General features: G+C 37.9%; 1 protein-coding gene across 1 annotated transcript in view; it reads left to right on the plus strand.

Moving 5' to 3' along the window:
- The window catches only part of AGPAT5 (1-acylglycerol-3-phosphate O-acyltransferase 5), a 54,150-nt gene that overhangs the window by 2,814 nt on the left and 33,942 nt on the right, over nt 1–17,394 (plus strand). Inside the window, 1 exon segment of the mRNA XM_021941987.2 lies at nt 14,100–14,169. Within this exon segment, the coding sequence (XP_021797679.2) occupies nt 14,100–14,169 (70 nt within the window).

Here is a 17,394-nt window from a genome sequence, read left to right on the forward strand (position 1 = left end):
AAGAATATTTTCTTTTACATAGAATTTTTAAGCTGAAGAGAAGTAGTAGTAGGTCCATGAGATTTATGATCTATGCTTGGCAGGTAAACCTGCTTCCAACAAGTTTACTTGAATTTTCCTTGGATTCTGGTCCTTTTTTTCCCTAATTTCACTACTTTATTTTCATATGTATCTCTGAGATAGAGAAATATTTCAGTCAGTGCTGCTAAAATTGTTCCTTACAACTCGTTTATCCTTTTAGGTCCTTCCAGAATCTCTCATTGGTGCTGAAACTCAAATGGGTACTTTCTTCACCATTTATATCTTTAGAATGAGTAATAAGAATTTTTAAAGTTTTTTTAATATTTCACGTAATTTGATACTCATTGAAAATCAACTGAAATTTCTCTACTATGTTGAGAGGCATTGATTCAAGTTACTTTTGAATCAATGTTACTTTCCTGTGCTGCCAAAACAGATCACCTCAAACCAAATGGCTTAAGAAACTTAATTTCTCGTGATTCTGGAGGCCAACAGTTTGAAATCAAGGTGTAGGCTCAGTTGCACTCCCTCTGGAGGCCCTAGAGGGGAATCTGTTCTTGTGGCTTTCTGCTTCTGGTGACTGAACCTCTGCCTTACAGTCCTTGCTGCCACCTCTTCTGCCTCACATCTCACTCTGCCTTTCTCTTAGAAGGGTGCTTGTCATTGGGTTTAGAGCCCACCTGGATAATCCAGGATGATCTCTTCATCTCAAGATCCTTAATTTAATTGTAACTGCAAAGAGCCTTTTTCCAAATAAGAAAACATTCACAGGTTCCAGGGCTTAGGATGTGGACACATTTTTTGAGGGGCTGCCCTTCAACCCACCACAATAATGAAATCCATAGTTCTGCCTATTCAGTATTTTGTAGTTATTTATTAGTTTAACTTGCCTTATTTCTTTAGGTATTTATATGTTAATGCATTTTGGTCTCTGCTTTCTTTAACAGAGAACCTGGTTTTCTGTAGTAAGTTCACTTACTTTCCCATAATCTTTTAGTTTCTTATTTACAGATTTACTTTCACATATCCCTTAAGTAGAACATTTGATTAACTGTTTTATTTTCAGAACAAATCTGTATTCTATGTAATAACCAACTTATTCATATTTTGGTATTCTTTTAATTCTTAACTAATTCTGAAATTACCATCTTGTGATTATATATATGTATTCTTGTGATTATATACATATATTCTGAAATTACCATCTTGTGATTATATATGTATTCTTGTGATTATATACATATATTCTGAAATTACCATCTTGTGATTATATATTATGTATCATATGTAATCATATATATCATATATAATCATATATATCATATATATATCATGTAATCATACATATATGATATATATAATCACAAGATGGTAGTTTCAGAATCAATAAAGAATTAACTGATACATATATCATATGATATATGTAATCACAAGATAGTAATTTCAGAATCAGTTAAGAATTGACTTATATATATCATATATATGATATATGTGGAAATAACTGAAATCTTGATAAAGGTAATTTCACTTCTAAGACTGTTAATTGTGTATGATGTGGTGAGTATACTGGTATTTGGTTTGTTTACCACTTAAAAGCCCTGTCTGTAGGATAGGAAGTAACTTGAATGTGGAATGCTTAGAGACTCAGAATAAGAGGCCATATGTATATTCTTGAGCTGGAGTTTAAGGAAATCTTACGTGAGATTAAAAGGAAAGCTGGAGTACTGGCAGAGGAGTAGATGGGACTCATGAAAAAGGAATGAAGTTACCTTAAATTCTATCATCGTGAGTTAAAGTGAAACTAGATTTATCTTAGTTTATAGCCTAGAATTCTATCCTAGGAATCTAGATATATCCTAAATGTTGAGACAGCTGCATAAACAACAATTGTAATAGTTATGATCAATAATGGAAAATATTTTTATCATGTTTTGTGAAGCTGATAAAAGTTAATAGAATGTCTTCAGATGTCAGAATTCTTTTTTCTTTGCTTCTTTTTAAAAAAATTTCTTTTCCCCATTCCTATGCAATACACTGAAAACCGATCATTGAAATTTGAAGGCCAAAAAATTATCAACACATAATAGATTGGGGTTTGGGTTTTGTTGAGTCAGGGTCTTTTTCTGTCACCCAGGCTCTAGTGCAGTGGCACCGTCATGGCTCATTGCAGCCTTGAATGCCTGGGTTCAAGCAATCCTCCCGAGCAGCTGCTGTGCCATTATTTCTAGCTATTTTTTAAAAGTTTTTGTAGAAATGGGGTCTTGCTGTGTTGCCCAAGCTGGTCTTGAATTCCTGGCCTCAGGTGATCCTTCTGCCTTGGCCTCCCAGAGTGCTGGGATTACAGGTGTGAGCCACCATGCCCAGCCCCTAATAAATATTTTAATTGCCAATTTATCTTGCTTAAATCAGTTGGTAACACTTGGAATTTTCTTCAGAATATATTTTACATTAGTGGCTCTGACTGCTAATCCCCCCTTCCCCAAATGCTAATGTAACATAACAAAATGCACAGTTCTTAAGTTTATATAAAATAAACTTAGGTTTTCAGTTGACCTGCTTTAAGTGTAAAATAGTTTGAAAAACACAAGAAAGAAGATAAAGAATTTAAGATTTTGACATTTCTCTAATATGCCCTTAACTTCTCCAAGGAGTCATACTTTTTTTTGTGAGACAGAGTCTCACACTGTTGCCCAAACTAGAGTGCAGTGGTGCAATCTCCACTCACTGCAATGTCTGTCTCTGGGCTCAAGTGGTCCTCCCACCTCAGCCTCCTGAGTAGCTGGGACTACAAGTGCACAGCACCATGCCCAGCTAATTTTTTCGGTTTTTTTTTTTTTTTTTTTTTTTTTGGCCTGGGGAGGGGTTAGAGATGAGATTTTGCCATGTTGCCCAGGCTGGTTTTGAGCTCCTGGGCTCAAGTGATCCCTCCGTGATCCACCATGTTTAGCTGATTCATACTTTTAACTGAAACATTGTTCCAAGTTCCTCAGAAACAGTCAAGGCTTTTTATCTAGAGACCATTTATAACTGGATCTTTCTTTTTGTAGCACTGACTCATCAAATTCATCCTAAACTCCTAATGAGTTAAATTTATATTCTGAATCTTGCTGTAAAAGCAACCATTCATTAGAATGGAACATGTTTACTGGAGAAGGGAGCTTATAAGTCATCTAGCCTACCCCCTTTTATGACATGTCTACATTCTTTCTGCACTTCTGCCAAAATGTTGCCCAGCGCCATCTCGGATATCTGTAGTCCTAACGAGAATATGAATTGTAGCTTGTATCCTTAATTTTACTCTTCTGTGCTTATTTGTCATTCATGTGAAGACCTTAAATAGATCTTAAATTGCTTCCTTCACTTTAGCACTTTAGCTGAGAGTAATAGGACTGTGTAGGTTTGGGTGTGTCTCTGCATTAGCTTGTTTAAGCAGGATAATAAAAACTTTTACTATAGGAAATTAAACATTTCCCAATCAAATCAATTCCAGTCTAACACAATTAAATTCTGATTAGGGAACTGGTTAACTTACTAGACTTAGAGGAAAATCCTAAAGAAATATAACTAAAACTCTATATTTACACTTTATAAATATAAACCTCTGTGAACAAACCAGTTATTTCAGGTTGCATTGGTGTATAGTTTTTTAATGCCTTATTTTTCTATTTTAAAATCACAGATGCAATTATGCATTCAAACACTGCCACAATATTTTGAGAAAGTTAAAGTTTCCCCTACTCCTACACTACGTACACCTTTCCCAGGTATGTACCAGTTTGGTGTGTAACTTTAGATTTCTTCCAAGAACTTTTAAGTAGGTGTTTGAATTATGGGAAGATTCTTCAGTTAAATGAACTTCTTAGATGAGTTTTTTAGTACAGTAGCACAAAATATACCTGTGTACCTATGGGGATACCTCTGTGCCATTATGATGGAGGGCAAGGGAAAACAGCACTCCGTATATACCTAGTTTACTTTCCCTCTTGTGTATATTTGTCTAATTTTGTGGAGCTGATGCTTCTCAAATGGAATCAGAAGTTAGTTTTTCCTTTACTATTTTCTCATTATGGTCTCTTAACTAGAGGTTGATGTTAGTAGTTGGACAATTCAGTAGTAAGTAATGACTTCAGTAAGGGATCTCTAGAACCTAGATCCCTTAATCCCTGCGATATTCCCGTGTGCACATTGTTCCAGGTGCTGTGCTGGGTACCAAGGGATACAATGTTTGATAGACAATGTACCTGCCATTATGGAGTTCACATTTTAGTGTGGGAAGACAAACAATAACAAGAAAGTGAAAATTTACTGTGCCGTGCCAGGTTGTTTAGCCTGGTGGGTGCAAGGTAGGGGTTTGGAAAATCTTCCAGAGCAAGTGACATTTGTGTGGAGCTCTGTAAAAGGGCAAGCTTGAAAGGTAATGTAGTCATCCAGGTGAGAAATGATGGTTAGGGGAGTGGAAAGAGTGGATGTTGAGATTGAAAAGAATTCCAAATCTATTTTAGTGGTAGCTGATAGGACTTTGTGATTGAACGTGGAGGAAAAAGAAGAGGGTGGGTTAGTAGCACACTCAGTCGCAGTTAGTGAGTGCTGCTGTGTGCAAGTATTGTTCTCTTATGTAAATAATTTCATCTTTACAAGGTAAGTACTATTCTTCCTCTTTTACAGACAAGGAAAGGGGAATACCCATGGTTCACATCTGTAGTAGTCTAGCCAGGAGTTTCAGTCACTCATTTTCTGAAGATGCTCTGCCTGGCAATGTGGTTATATTGCTTGAAATGAGACCCCTACTCTCAAGGTATTCATCTAGAAAAGACATGAACTGCCAATTACAAAATAGGATAACACTGAAATTAGAGGTGTGTTTATTAGCTTTGCTGTACAGAGAGATAAAGTAACTCTTTAAAGTAACTCTTTGCTTGGGTTAGTGGAGAAGGCTATAAAAATTACTTTGAATTTTTACTTGGAACATGCGTAATTAACATGGAATGTTTAGGGAAAAGAGGTTTTCAATTGATAACATAATAAACATGAGGAGTTTGAAGCATGGCATTCAAGGTTCTCTAAATTCTGGCCCAGTTAACTTTTCCATTCCTTGGTTTCATTCTAGTCCAGATTTTCCTTCTGGGCCGCCCCTCCCCACATTAGACCTCTCCTTTCTGGAATTCCAGCTCAAGCCCTAGCTTTTCTCCATCTGTCATGATCTTACCCCATCTCAATGTCAGGGTAATTTTTATGTAATATTAACATATATAATACTAACATAACTATCATATTTTAATGTTTGGATCATCTTCTCTGCAACATTGTAACCTCTTGAAGATGGCAGTAAAGGGGAGAATGACTTGATTTTACTTTTTCTTTTAACAAAAATGGCAGAGTAGTCTGGGCACGGTGTGGCTCATGCCTGTAATCCCAGCACTTTGGGAGGCCAAGGCGGGTAGATCACTTGAGGTCAGGCATTCGAGACCAGTCTGGCCAATATTGTGAAACCCCATCTCTACCAAAAAATACAGAAACTTGCTGGGCCTGGTGGCGTATGCCTGTAGTCCTAGCTACTCAGGAGTCTGAGGTGGGAGAATCGCTTGAACCTGGGAGGTGGAGGCTCCAACTTGGGCGACAGGGTAAGACCCTGTCTCAAAAGAAAAAAAGAAAAAAGGGCCAGGTGCGGTGGCTCATGCCTGTAATCCCAGCACTTTGGGAGGCTGAGGCAGGTGGATCACCTGAGGTCGGGAGTTCAAGACCAGCCTGACCAACGTGGAGAAACCCCGTCTCTACTAAAAATACAAAATTTGCCAAGCATGGTGGCGCATGCCTGTAATCTCAGCTACTTGGGAGGCTGAGGCAGGAGAATCGCTTGGACCCAGGAGACAGAGGTTGTGGTGAGCTGAGATCATACCATTGCACTCCAGCCTGGGCAACAAGAATAAAATTCCATCTCAAAAAAAAAAAAAAAAAAAAGGGAGAGAGAAAAGGCGGAATACTCTAGGGAATTCTAGTTTGTGTTTCTGTGGAAATGTAGCTGAATCTCACTTTTAAGGGATGGAGATTTTTGAATGGCATTACTAGTTGGTAAGTTTTGTTCTAACAGGGTACCCAGGTCTAGTGAGTCCGATTCATTCTTTCCTTAAATAGATGAAGGAGGAAGAAACATGAACTCCACCCTCAAGAGTAAGGCAGAATGAGCAAAGTCAGAGAAGTTAAAAAAGAATTCTCACGCGGCCAGCAGTGCAGAAAATCCTTGGTTTAGCTGTGAATCAAAACCAGTACTTTTTGTAATTTTGGAGCCTATGCAATTCTCCAAGATTTTATGTTGTTTCTTCTGTTTCTCTGTAGGCACCAGAGATGAAAACCCCAAATAAGAAAGTATTGCTTGAAGATTTTAGAGTACTGTGTATGTGTATAAGTGTAAGTAATATTTAGAAGATGACTTTACTGTGCTCCAGCTTGGCATGAGAATTCCAGGGGCAGAAAGAAATGAGGGTGATGATACCTGGAAAGGAGAGTCGTATTAAGTCCCAGCCACATATTAAGTGCTAACCACCTACTGTTAATAGGTGCTAATGTTCTGGATTGACAAAATGCATAGTGTCTACCCTAAAGTGACACATAATTTAGCAGTGCAGAAAGATGTCACTTAAAAGAAAACTTGAATGTTTGCTGAGATAGTTCACAAATTAAAGAAATAAACAAAGAACTGAGGAAATAAAGGAGGAATACAACTATGTCAGATGGTTACTTAACTGGGTGGCTGTTGCGTATATAAGCAGGTGGTTCACCTAAAAGTTGGGTGTGATATAGTGAATGCCAGCTCTTGGTGCACTTTCATATTGCATTGCTTCCGGGCTTAATTTGTGTTTATGTAGGAAAAAATTTTTTGTTGGCTTTTAGTTTTTTTTTACGGGTTCCTTATAATTCTGTGATTGATATTCAAAGTGAAAAAAATTATATAAGCTTCTAATATATGAGAAGCCGTCTCACTTGACATTTTTTATTTGGAATTTTTGCAGAGAATAGTTTTGTCACAGTCAAAAGATTTTGGGATCTTGGAGTGAGAAACCTCGGTGTAATTCCTATTTCTCTGCCATTCCGTATGTCATGTGGAGTAAGTGTCAACTTCTCAGTCTCAAGATCCTCATCCTTAAATGGAATACTTTTTGTCATGCTATTTTGAAGACAAAATGCGATAATATGTGAAACTGCCTAGCTCAGTGACTGGTACATCATGGATACTCAGAAAAAACACACCCTCTAAAATAAGAACAGTACCAAAAGACAGGATGTAAAATAAGGGCAGTGCCAAAAGACACATGCATGCTGAGTGTGTGAGAAAGAACTTCATGGCCTTCCTGGGTGGCGCAGGCCATGGCAGTTCCACAGCATGACGTGGTTGCTGTGGGTGGTAGAGCAGACATGCCGCTCCCCATCACTGCCTGGCTTTGATGCTTTCTTTCTTCAGCTGAGAGGACACAGCTGTGATACAAAGACCTTGTGTGTACAGTCATGACCTCACATTTTCAATTTCCTGCTGGCAGAACCCACAATCTCCAATGTACGAGCACCAGAGTTGGCCTGAGACAGACAGCATACAGAGGCTTGTAACATCCTTCTGGAAAACACTGTATAAGCTTTCAGTGCGAATAAACATGATCAGTGGCAAGTTCTGTCAGATGTAGTCTGCGACCATCCTGATTTTACTGAGCAAGACTATGTTGATTTACAGGTGGCTGATGATTCCATGAATAGCCCACTACTAGTATTTTTTACAAATTTAACAAGGCATTCTTACTGGAAGATTGCCCTGTTCTTACGATACTACTGCCCTTTTTCCTTTATTTGCTTTTCAGACTAAACTTGGAGACTACAGTCAGTCAGAGAACTTGCTAGGCCACCTCTCAGGTTATTCTTTCATTCCTGATCATCCTCAAAATTTTGAAAAATAAATTGTAAAAATGACATCAGCAACATATAGGCTTATGTCCTTGAGAAGCAGAAGTTAATTACCTAAACACAGCAAGTACCTTAGAACTCGGTGGAGTTGAATTCCACTATGCAAGGAATCAAAGTAACAATGAAATTATGATTGGAATGACGTCAAGAGGAATTCTGATTTATAAGAGACTACGAACGAGTACCTTTCCATGGTCGAAGATTGTAAAAATTTGTTTTAAGTGCAAACAGTTGTTTATTCAGCTTTGAAAATGGCTTGCATAAATCTGGAGAAAGATTATCAGGATTTAATATGATGAATTGTAGAGCATGTAAACGTTTGTGGAAAGCAAGTTTAGAACATCACATATTCTTCTGTTTGGACAGACCACTTCCAACTAGAAATAATTTTTTTGCACATTATTTTACATTAGGTTCAAAATTCCTAATGCACCATGGGAGAACTGAAGTTCAATTAATTCAGTATGGCAAAGAAAAGGCAAATAAAGACAGACTATTTGCAGGTTCCTCAAGTAAGCCATTGACGTGGAAATTAATGAATTGGGAAGTAGTAAGCAGGAATTCAATATCTGATGAAAGGATTGGAAACGTAAAGCCTTCCATCACAGCTGCCACCTGGAACAGGAATTCCTACTTATCAAAATTTTGCATTCATACAAGAGGGAACCTGATTATGACCGTCTTCAGTTGGTCATTTGGTAGATTATGTGGTTCACACTTCTTCCAAAGTATTTGCGAGTCAGAGATCACCATTATCAGCACAAGCTGATAGCATCACTCTGGAATCATCCACCATTACAGGACACCCCTGAGATGGGTAGTCTCCGGCTTTACCACCCAAACAATCTAAGAAAAACAGTTGGAACCAAATTCATTATTTACATTTCCAACAAGATCTGGAAGATCATATTAATGAAACATTGATGTTACATCTTCTCTTAAAAAATCTACTCCTAATGGTGGTGTTCTACATGATCATCTTGTTCTAATCAGAGTGAACCTGATGAAAATGGAAGGTATGGAGTCAATGTAAAGGGGAATATGGTCAGAAGATGTCTGTGATCATGTCCTAAGAAGCACCAGGAACACCTTTGAACTCGGTGACCCTCGATTGAAGAGAAGACCTAGTTGTATTGATCAGTGGTTGGGACTTTACAGACACATCCATGATTGGGTTGTCCTGCTTATTAAAGCTAACTGTGAGAGACATTCTGGGGAACTCATGCTTCTAGTTCCACCTGTGCTGCATATGATGTAGTGGAAGAAGTGCTAGAAAACAGGACAGACTTCCAGTACATTCTGGAGAAAGACCCACTAGATAGTGTCCACCAGGATGACCATTTCCTGTGGGAGTCAGTGATCCAGCTAGCCAAGGGCTTACCGCTGGAACATTCTGGACACAATTTGATCAGCTTATCAAAAAGAAAACTTGGAATGACAAGGTCTGGTGCCAGATTACCTTAGAACCTTTCCAAAAATAGATACAGAGATAGTTTGCCTTATGATACTACATGGATTATTTTAAAAGGTAATGAAGACTACATCAGTGCAATTCCAGCGTTATAAGTCAGAACAGTGCTTGTCAAGGGGCGTTACCACACACTGGAACAGATTTTTGGCAGATGACTTAGGAACAAGTCTTCTCCATGGTTGTAATGTTGACCACACAAGTGGAATGTGGCAGAGTTAAATGACCCCAATATTGGCCAGAACCCAGAATTTCATCCTATGGATGCTACCCAGCCTTCTGCCACTCAGAAGAAGGAAGCACTGCCTTTATCTTCGGGAAGATCACACTGCTGTTTAACCAAGAGAAAAATGAGAGTCATCAGTCACTCAGATCCAGTACACAGGTTGGCCTGACCATGGAGACCCTGATGATTCAATGACTTTCTGGATTTTGTTTTTCATGTGCAAAATAAGAGGGTTGGCAAGGAAAAACTCCCTGTTGTTTCTTGCAGTGCTGGAGTTGGAAGAACCAGCATTCTTATTACTATGGAAACAGCCATGTGTCTCATTGAATGCAGTCAGCCAGTTTATTCACTAGACATGGTAAGAACAATGAGAGAGCAGTGAGCCGTGATGGTCCAAACACCTAGTCATTACAGTTTTGCGTGTGAAGTACTGTTTTGAAAGCTTATGAAGAAGGCTTTGCTAAAGAAAGCAAAAGGAAAAAAAGAACTTTGTCATCTGTTAAGTTCCATTTATTGCATGATAATTATGTTTGTATTGATTATCGGGCAAGTAGCTGTTCGCTATTTTGATCTTATTTCAGAAGGGCATAATAATTTTACTATTCAATGAAACGTTTTAAACTGGGTAGAAAAAGACTATAGTTTTTGTATGCTTTACAGCAGAATTCTTATAATGATTAACTGGTGGTATATTTCATTGGCATAAAATACATTTAAAAGTTCAAGTAATTATATAAACAGTGTAAATTGTATATGTAATCTTATTCAAATTGAAATTCTTTATGGCTGTACTTCTATGTAATCAAAGACTTTGTGGGGAGAGATAGACTAGGTAGCTATTTCTCTTGTCCATTAATCACTTAACACAGTTTTGAATAAAAAGTTCCGTTTCATTGGATCATACTAATGACAGTTTAACATATTTTAGATGGTTACTATGTTCTAGGCATCGTGTGAAGTAGTTTACATAGTTTCACTTATTTCACTGCAATCCTAGGAGGAGTAGTTACTATTATTACACTCATTTTACAGGCAAAGAAATCGGTCTGGAGAGGTTGGATGTTTTGCCCAAGTTCTCATCATAAGGTGACGGATGAGGATTCTAATTCAAGCTTAATTCAAGTCTAGTACTTTAGAACCTACCTCTTAGTGGCTGTCATGTTACAGTATAGGGGAGAGCAGACTGTTCCTTTACCCTCGTAGGGTAGCTAGGGCTTGTGAATTAAGAGATTAAGAGACAGATTAACAGGAGTAGAGGCATACACATTTTATTGATGTTAGTGTTTTTACATGCACAGGGAAGGAGGGGTTATTTTTATGTTTATCTTTATTTTAAAGAGACGGGGGTCTTGCTGTGTTGCCAGGGCTGGACTCAAACTCCTGAACTCAAGCGATTCTTCTTTTTGAGCTTCCTGAGTAGCAGGGACTGTAGTTGTGCCCTTCTGTGCTTGGCTAAAGAATGGGTTTGTATGTGATTTTTAACAAAGGCTGATAAATTGTGAAGTGACTAGTCTAAGGAGAAGAGGATTTCAGCTCCCGGGGTGGTAAATTGTGGGAAAATGACTAGGAAATGTATGGTAATAAGGTTTGCTATGCAGGTTTATTTTGCCAGTTTCTGGTCTCCTAATAAGGGACAGGGAAACACCTTTACATATGGAAATTTATATGACCTTTCCACAGGGAAATTATGTCCTGCCTTAGGCAGTTAGGGAGAGGGCAGAGAACTCTTCCTGTATCTGCTGTGTCTCAGCTGCCTTCAGCTCAAAGTAATCCTAATGCCAAAGTAGCGTATGTGGGTGTGGAATATTCTCTGATTCCTGTCAACAGTATCATCTATACTTAACAGCAGTGCAAGTTTTTTTTAAAAAATCATGTTTCAGGTTTTGCATGTGGAAGGCAAATGGACATTATTGAGATAAATGAAGAATATATATTTTTTAACAAAGAATGCTGTGTATTTATGTCTCTGTGACATTGTGTTTTGGAGGCTAAGGTGTTAAGCATGTGATTACTTTAAATTCCATGTTACTACCTGTTTTTAAGATTAAAAAAAAGTCATTAGGCAGTTTATGTATCATGAGAGCAAATTAAAAACAACATAAATGTGATCAAGGTGAGGTGAAACTAGTCCACTTCTAATTCAGGCCTTCTTGTGAAAGCCAGTTTGTGCAAGATAAGTAAGTTTGTTTGACGAGAACAGAATAACTAGTTTGTCAGTTGTGATGAAGATAGATAGTTATTCAGAAACATTTTTATTGGCTACCTCTGAATTAATAAATGAAAAGAGAAATTATTTTTTTTCTGTAGGGGATGTCTGATGAGTTATTAAAAAGTGGATGAACCTAAAATTATGAAGAAGCAATTATAATGAACTTAAAATTACTTAAAGAGTTATGAAAAACAAAAAGAAAAGGCATGTTTTCTTGTGCCTTATTTTGAAGTGACAAATTATTTGCAGGATACGTTTGTAGAGGGAACTAATGTGATTTAAAAAATGAGTACTAGATTTACAGAATGATGCCTTTAAAACTCACTGGTTCACTTAAATTATTTTATTTATGTTTATTCTGAAACTACCTTTATTTTGAAAATGAAATATAGCTTTACCTACTGGTGACAAAAGTGTAAACAATAATTCTGGAAACGTGTTAAAAACCAGCTTGGTGCTAGGCTCTTGGGGTAGAAAACAGATCAGGCTATTGAGGAGCTCATAGGCCATAAGGGGCTGGGGACTTGTCATTAGGTGTGCATTTTGTTCTGGATGCTCCTGAAGGAGTGTGGGCAGGTGCGCACTACCATGCCTGGCTAATCTTGTTATATTTCTGTAGAGACAGGGTCTGGCTGTGCTGCCCATGCTGAGTTTGAACTTCTGAGCTTAAGAGATCTTCCCATCCTGCCCCCACTGCCCCCGCCCACCCACTCCCTCTAGCCTCCCAAAGCACTGGGATTGCAGACGTGGGCCACTATGCCTGGCCTGTGCAAAACTTTTAAATCAGTGCATACTCAACGGTCTTGATGCAATTCCGGCTTGTTGGTAAGAGAATGGGGATTTACTCACAAGCCAGCATGTCATTTTTAACTCTGAACAGATCAAACTATTGGTTTTACTCATTTATGCCATCAATAAACTTTATGAATAAAAACTCACTGGGCAAATATTTAAACATACTACATACATAGCACTGTGCAGTTTCTAAGGAATGTAATGGAAACTTTAGTCACATCCCTGGCTTCCAGAACTTTATGTTATTTAGGTACATTTGTCTGCAAAGTTGTTGGGTTAATTGTCCCTTTCTTTCCTCTCTTTTTAAGATATTAATAAATAATGTCATGACCAAAAGATAATCCTTATGGACAAGGCAGATCTAAAAAGCCTTAGCTAATTTATAATCTTGCATAATCCATGATGACAAGATGCAGAAACAAAAATGCCCTGAATAAAAACCTAGCACCATTAGCAGCCATTTCCTTTTAAGTCTTTACGAGTGTACTCTCCAGTTTCTTGAAAAATTTATTCTAAAATATGTAAGACACACAAAACAGCAGAAACACTAATACAGGTACACTGAACACCTGTGTACCTACCACCCAGTTTAAAAATAAACTGGCTGTTGGACCAGAAGCTCACTGTGTGCTTCTCACCAGCTCCTCCCTCATGCTGGAAGTTGCCCCGCTGTTGAACTCTGTTCTTGGTGGAGATGGAGTGAGTCCTAATCATGGAACCATGTTTCTCTCATACTTACAGAATAAAGTTTAAATCTTTAGCATGGAATTCAAAAGACTTCTGGCATTCCAGTTCAGAGCCACCCTTCTGGTCTCCTTGCTCCTCCGCCCGACACTGCCTGTGTACCCAACAGGCCTCCAGGGTTACTGCTTCCATTCATTCTTATTCTCATGACGTTTTCCTTCCTCTCATCTGCCAAAATCCCACCTAATGATCCTCCTGCTCTGCAGTTTACAGTTCTTTAAAATTAAAAAAGGTTGTGTAGCCTTCTAGTTTCCTGAAAAAAGAAAAAACAGATTTTAAACATAAGAAAGTACCATATTTTCATAGTATTTGCATTATGTCTCATTACAGTTCCTGTGGACATGTCTGTCTCTTATTGATTGTAGGCTCTTTGAAGGAAGATTTATGTTAACAGTGTTTTATATATTGTTAGCAATCAATAAATGCTTGTTATATTTTTCTCATGAGGATATTGATTATTCTATTTTAATTTATGACCATTAACCTGTCCTATACATAACTGCTTTGTGGACATGAGCAGTTTTGATCTCTGAGGCTCCTGTGAGGAATCTAATTTTTGTTAATCATGGATGGAAATATTCACAGCATCATTCATCAGTTTCTTCACATTGTCTTCCTTTGTATATTACAGTATATTACAGATGTTTTAAAATATCAAAGTAATGTGTTTTTTTTGTTTTATTTTTTAGATATTGCTATATGGAGATTTGCCAAAAAATAAAGAAAATATAATATATTTAGCAAATCATCAAAGCACAGGTTTGTATTTCATTTGCATGAAACGTAGGTTTTTCTACAGATGGCACATGGGCATTCAAAATACCATTCTTATATTTAAATGAAGTGGGTTTTTTAAAACATCGATTTTCTGTGCAGATATTACACCTGTTCTTGTATTTTTGTGATTTTACTTTTTGGAAAGTCAGCAACTTGAAAGCTATGAATTTTCCTAAATTTACCTTCTCCCTCTGTTGGATGTAAGTAAGCTATTTTCTTACTTGCTTGGTTTGTTTTTCCTTTGTGTAGTGTATTCATTCTTTTTGTAAGTGATGTTTCTAGAAGTAGCCTTGGGTGGAAGTGTAGATATATATTTTACGTTTTTGATTGCTAAGCTGCGGAAAGGCTGTATTGGTATGTGAGTACTCATTTCCTTACTATGCTAGTCATTTCTAATGTCTGCACTTCTTTCCTTCTTCAAATGGGTTTGGTTTAATTCTAGTTTGCTACTGTTCCATCAGAGGAATTGCAGAGGACTGGTCTTCAAAATAGTGCAATATATACTTTAGGTTAAGATACTTCTAAAAACCTTTGCATTTTTAAGTAATTCTAGAGTCCCAAGAATTTGCAAAACAGTACATTGTAGTCCTATGACCCTTTCAGCAATATTTTCCCAATGGTGACATCTTAATACAATTGTAGCACAGTAGCAGGATCAGGAAATTGTCATTGGGTAAGGTACTTTTTAATTCTCCAAATAATTCAGCCCTCCAAGAAATCCCACTTCTTATGTTTTCAAACCTGTAGCTAGCTACTTTTGGTGCATACTTCCTAAATTCCATTTTTATTGCTTTAAAAAATGTTATACCTAGAAGCTCAAAGCTAAAAACAGCCTGATCAATATAGTACTCTTAAGCTAAAAACAACCTGATCAATATAGTACTCTTAAGGGAAATCACTTATGCCTGTGACTTTTTTTAAATTTTCTTTCTGTCAGCGGTCTCTTCATGATTTTGTGGTTTTTATTACTACTTATACCATAGATGAGGTATAGAAAGTATAAAAAGTTAAAGTGCATTTTTCTCAATTTAGTGAAGTAATGATTACATTCAGATTTATAGGACAAGAGTTGAAGCTACAAGGGGTTGATAGGAATTTTGATGTATCTGTGTATTTTCCCCAACTTTATTATGTGACTGGTTCAGACTGTTTTATCTAATTACATTTCACTCTCGGCAAAAATAGCAAAACAGTCAACCAATGGTCAGTGCTGCTGAGAACTCTGATCTGTGCTGACATATTGGCCGTTTTACTTCTAACACCATTCTGCTGTTCCTGTCCTGCCGCTGACGGATGTTTCTACCAGGTTTCAAATATCAAATAAAAGGGATCCGTGGGCCCAGTACAGGGAGTGGCTCTTGATAGCTTTGATTTTCCTACATTTCCTTTATATCGATCCAGTGTTAATTTCGTGTAGAGTTGTCTTTCTGTTTAACAGGATTCTCTTAAAATTCCTTCTTCAGTTTCCCTGCCAGCTTTTCTTTGTCCAGGTTTCAGTATAAACTCCACTCGATGAACAGAGCTCTCTAGTAGTGACTCGTGGAGTAAGTTCTCCGAACATTTCTGGAAGTGTTGCTGATAGTGATAATAATGATAACGACTACTGTTAATTTGTATGCTTACTACATATTGGCTTTTATATATATTATATATATTCCTTCAGATTGAGGACTTCTAGAAAACATCTATGAAAAAACAGATTAAAAAACAAAAACAGAAAACAATTCTACTTGTATTTGGGACCACAGGTACTATGGGAAGGATAATCTTCATCCTCAGACCACACTGACCTGAATTTCATTTATCAGTTTAGAGAACCACTTCCCCTTCCCTTCACCGTAGCTCCAAGAGCCTGTGACTTTGTATCACTGCTCTGGCACCAGATCCTGATCCCAGCAGGATTTGAGAAGGCTGCTTTTTTTTTGAAAGCCTTCCTTTTAAAATTCGATAACTTGGGAAAATACTAGGTGAGTGATTTTAAATTTCTTTAGAATTACAGGCTTTAGTCAGTATATGACAGAGCCTTTTCCTAGAAAAAAATGTGCATATAAAAATGTGCATGTAGTTTTAGGGTTTCAGAGACCCCTAAAGCCTAGCCATAGACATGGTTCATCATCCGATGGTGTTTAGGTGCCCTTGTAAAACCCCTCTGAGATGTTAGGAGTCACAGCGGAGTATCTCTGAAAATGTCATTAGCAGAGAGAACATCAAAGACTGCTGTTCTGCTTAGACGTTCTTGTTTGTCTTCTGCCAGGCTTGCTAGAATAAATGAGTTTCCTGGCCTGATACTCAAAAGAATTAACATTTAAATTAGTCTCTCTCTTCCCTTGTTTTCACTTGACACATCCTTGTCTCTACATTCTGTCTCTGTCTCTGTTAACTCATTTCTCTCTGGAGTCAGCAGGATACAGTGACTATTATTCCTTCCCCTTATCCTTCAGCAATCTACGTTTGATACTATTTGCCAATTTTTTCTTTTTCTTTTTCTTTTTTTTTTTTTTTTTGAGACAGAGTTTCGCTCTTGTTGCCCAGGCTGGAGTGCAGTGGTGCGATCTCGGCTCACTGCAACCTTCGCCTCCTGGGTTCAAGCCATTCTCCTGCCTTAGCCTGCCGAGTAGCTGGGATTACAGGCATGCACCACCACACCTGGCTAATTTTGTATTTTCAGTAGAGATGGGGTCTCACCATTCTGGTCAGGCTGGTCTTGAACTCCTGACCTCAGGTGATCTGCCTGCCTTGGCCTCCCAAAGTTCAGGGATTACAGGCGTGAGCCACTGCTCCCCGCCTACTATTTGCCTTTTTATTCTCATGAAATGTTCCCTTTTCTTGGTTTAAGCGTCAATTTTCTTATTGAACAGCATGCGTGGTGAGTAGAATATTATAAAAAGGCACGGACTTTGGAGTCAGAGAGACCCAGGTTCCTGTTTGACATTGCAGAAATGCTGTTCTGTAACAGGCTGTGTGTCAGTGGGCAACTTACTTATCTCTCAGAGCCTTATTGGTAAGGCGTGAGTGCTAGCTCCTTTAGGCCCTTTACAGAGGCTATCTCCTAATCCTGGTAGAGTACCTGGCTCACAGATGGCATTTAAAAGTGGTTGTGATGCCAGTCATAGCTCACCATTAGCATAACACTGGATCCATGGTAGGGAAGCGCTGCACATGCAGTATCTCTTAAGACTACACAGGGCCCTCATGAATTAGGAACTG

This window comes from Papio anubis, chromosome 8 (assembly GCF_008728515.1).
Source record: "Papio anubis isolate 15944 chromosome 8, Panubis1.0, whole genome shotgun sequence".
In the NCBI taxonomy this organism is placed as follows: domain Eukaryota; kingdom Metazoa; phylum Chordata; class Mammalia; order Primates; family Cercopithecidae; genus Papio; species Papio anubis.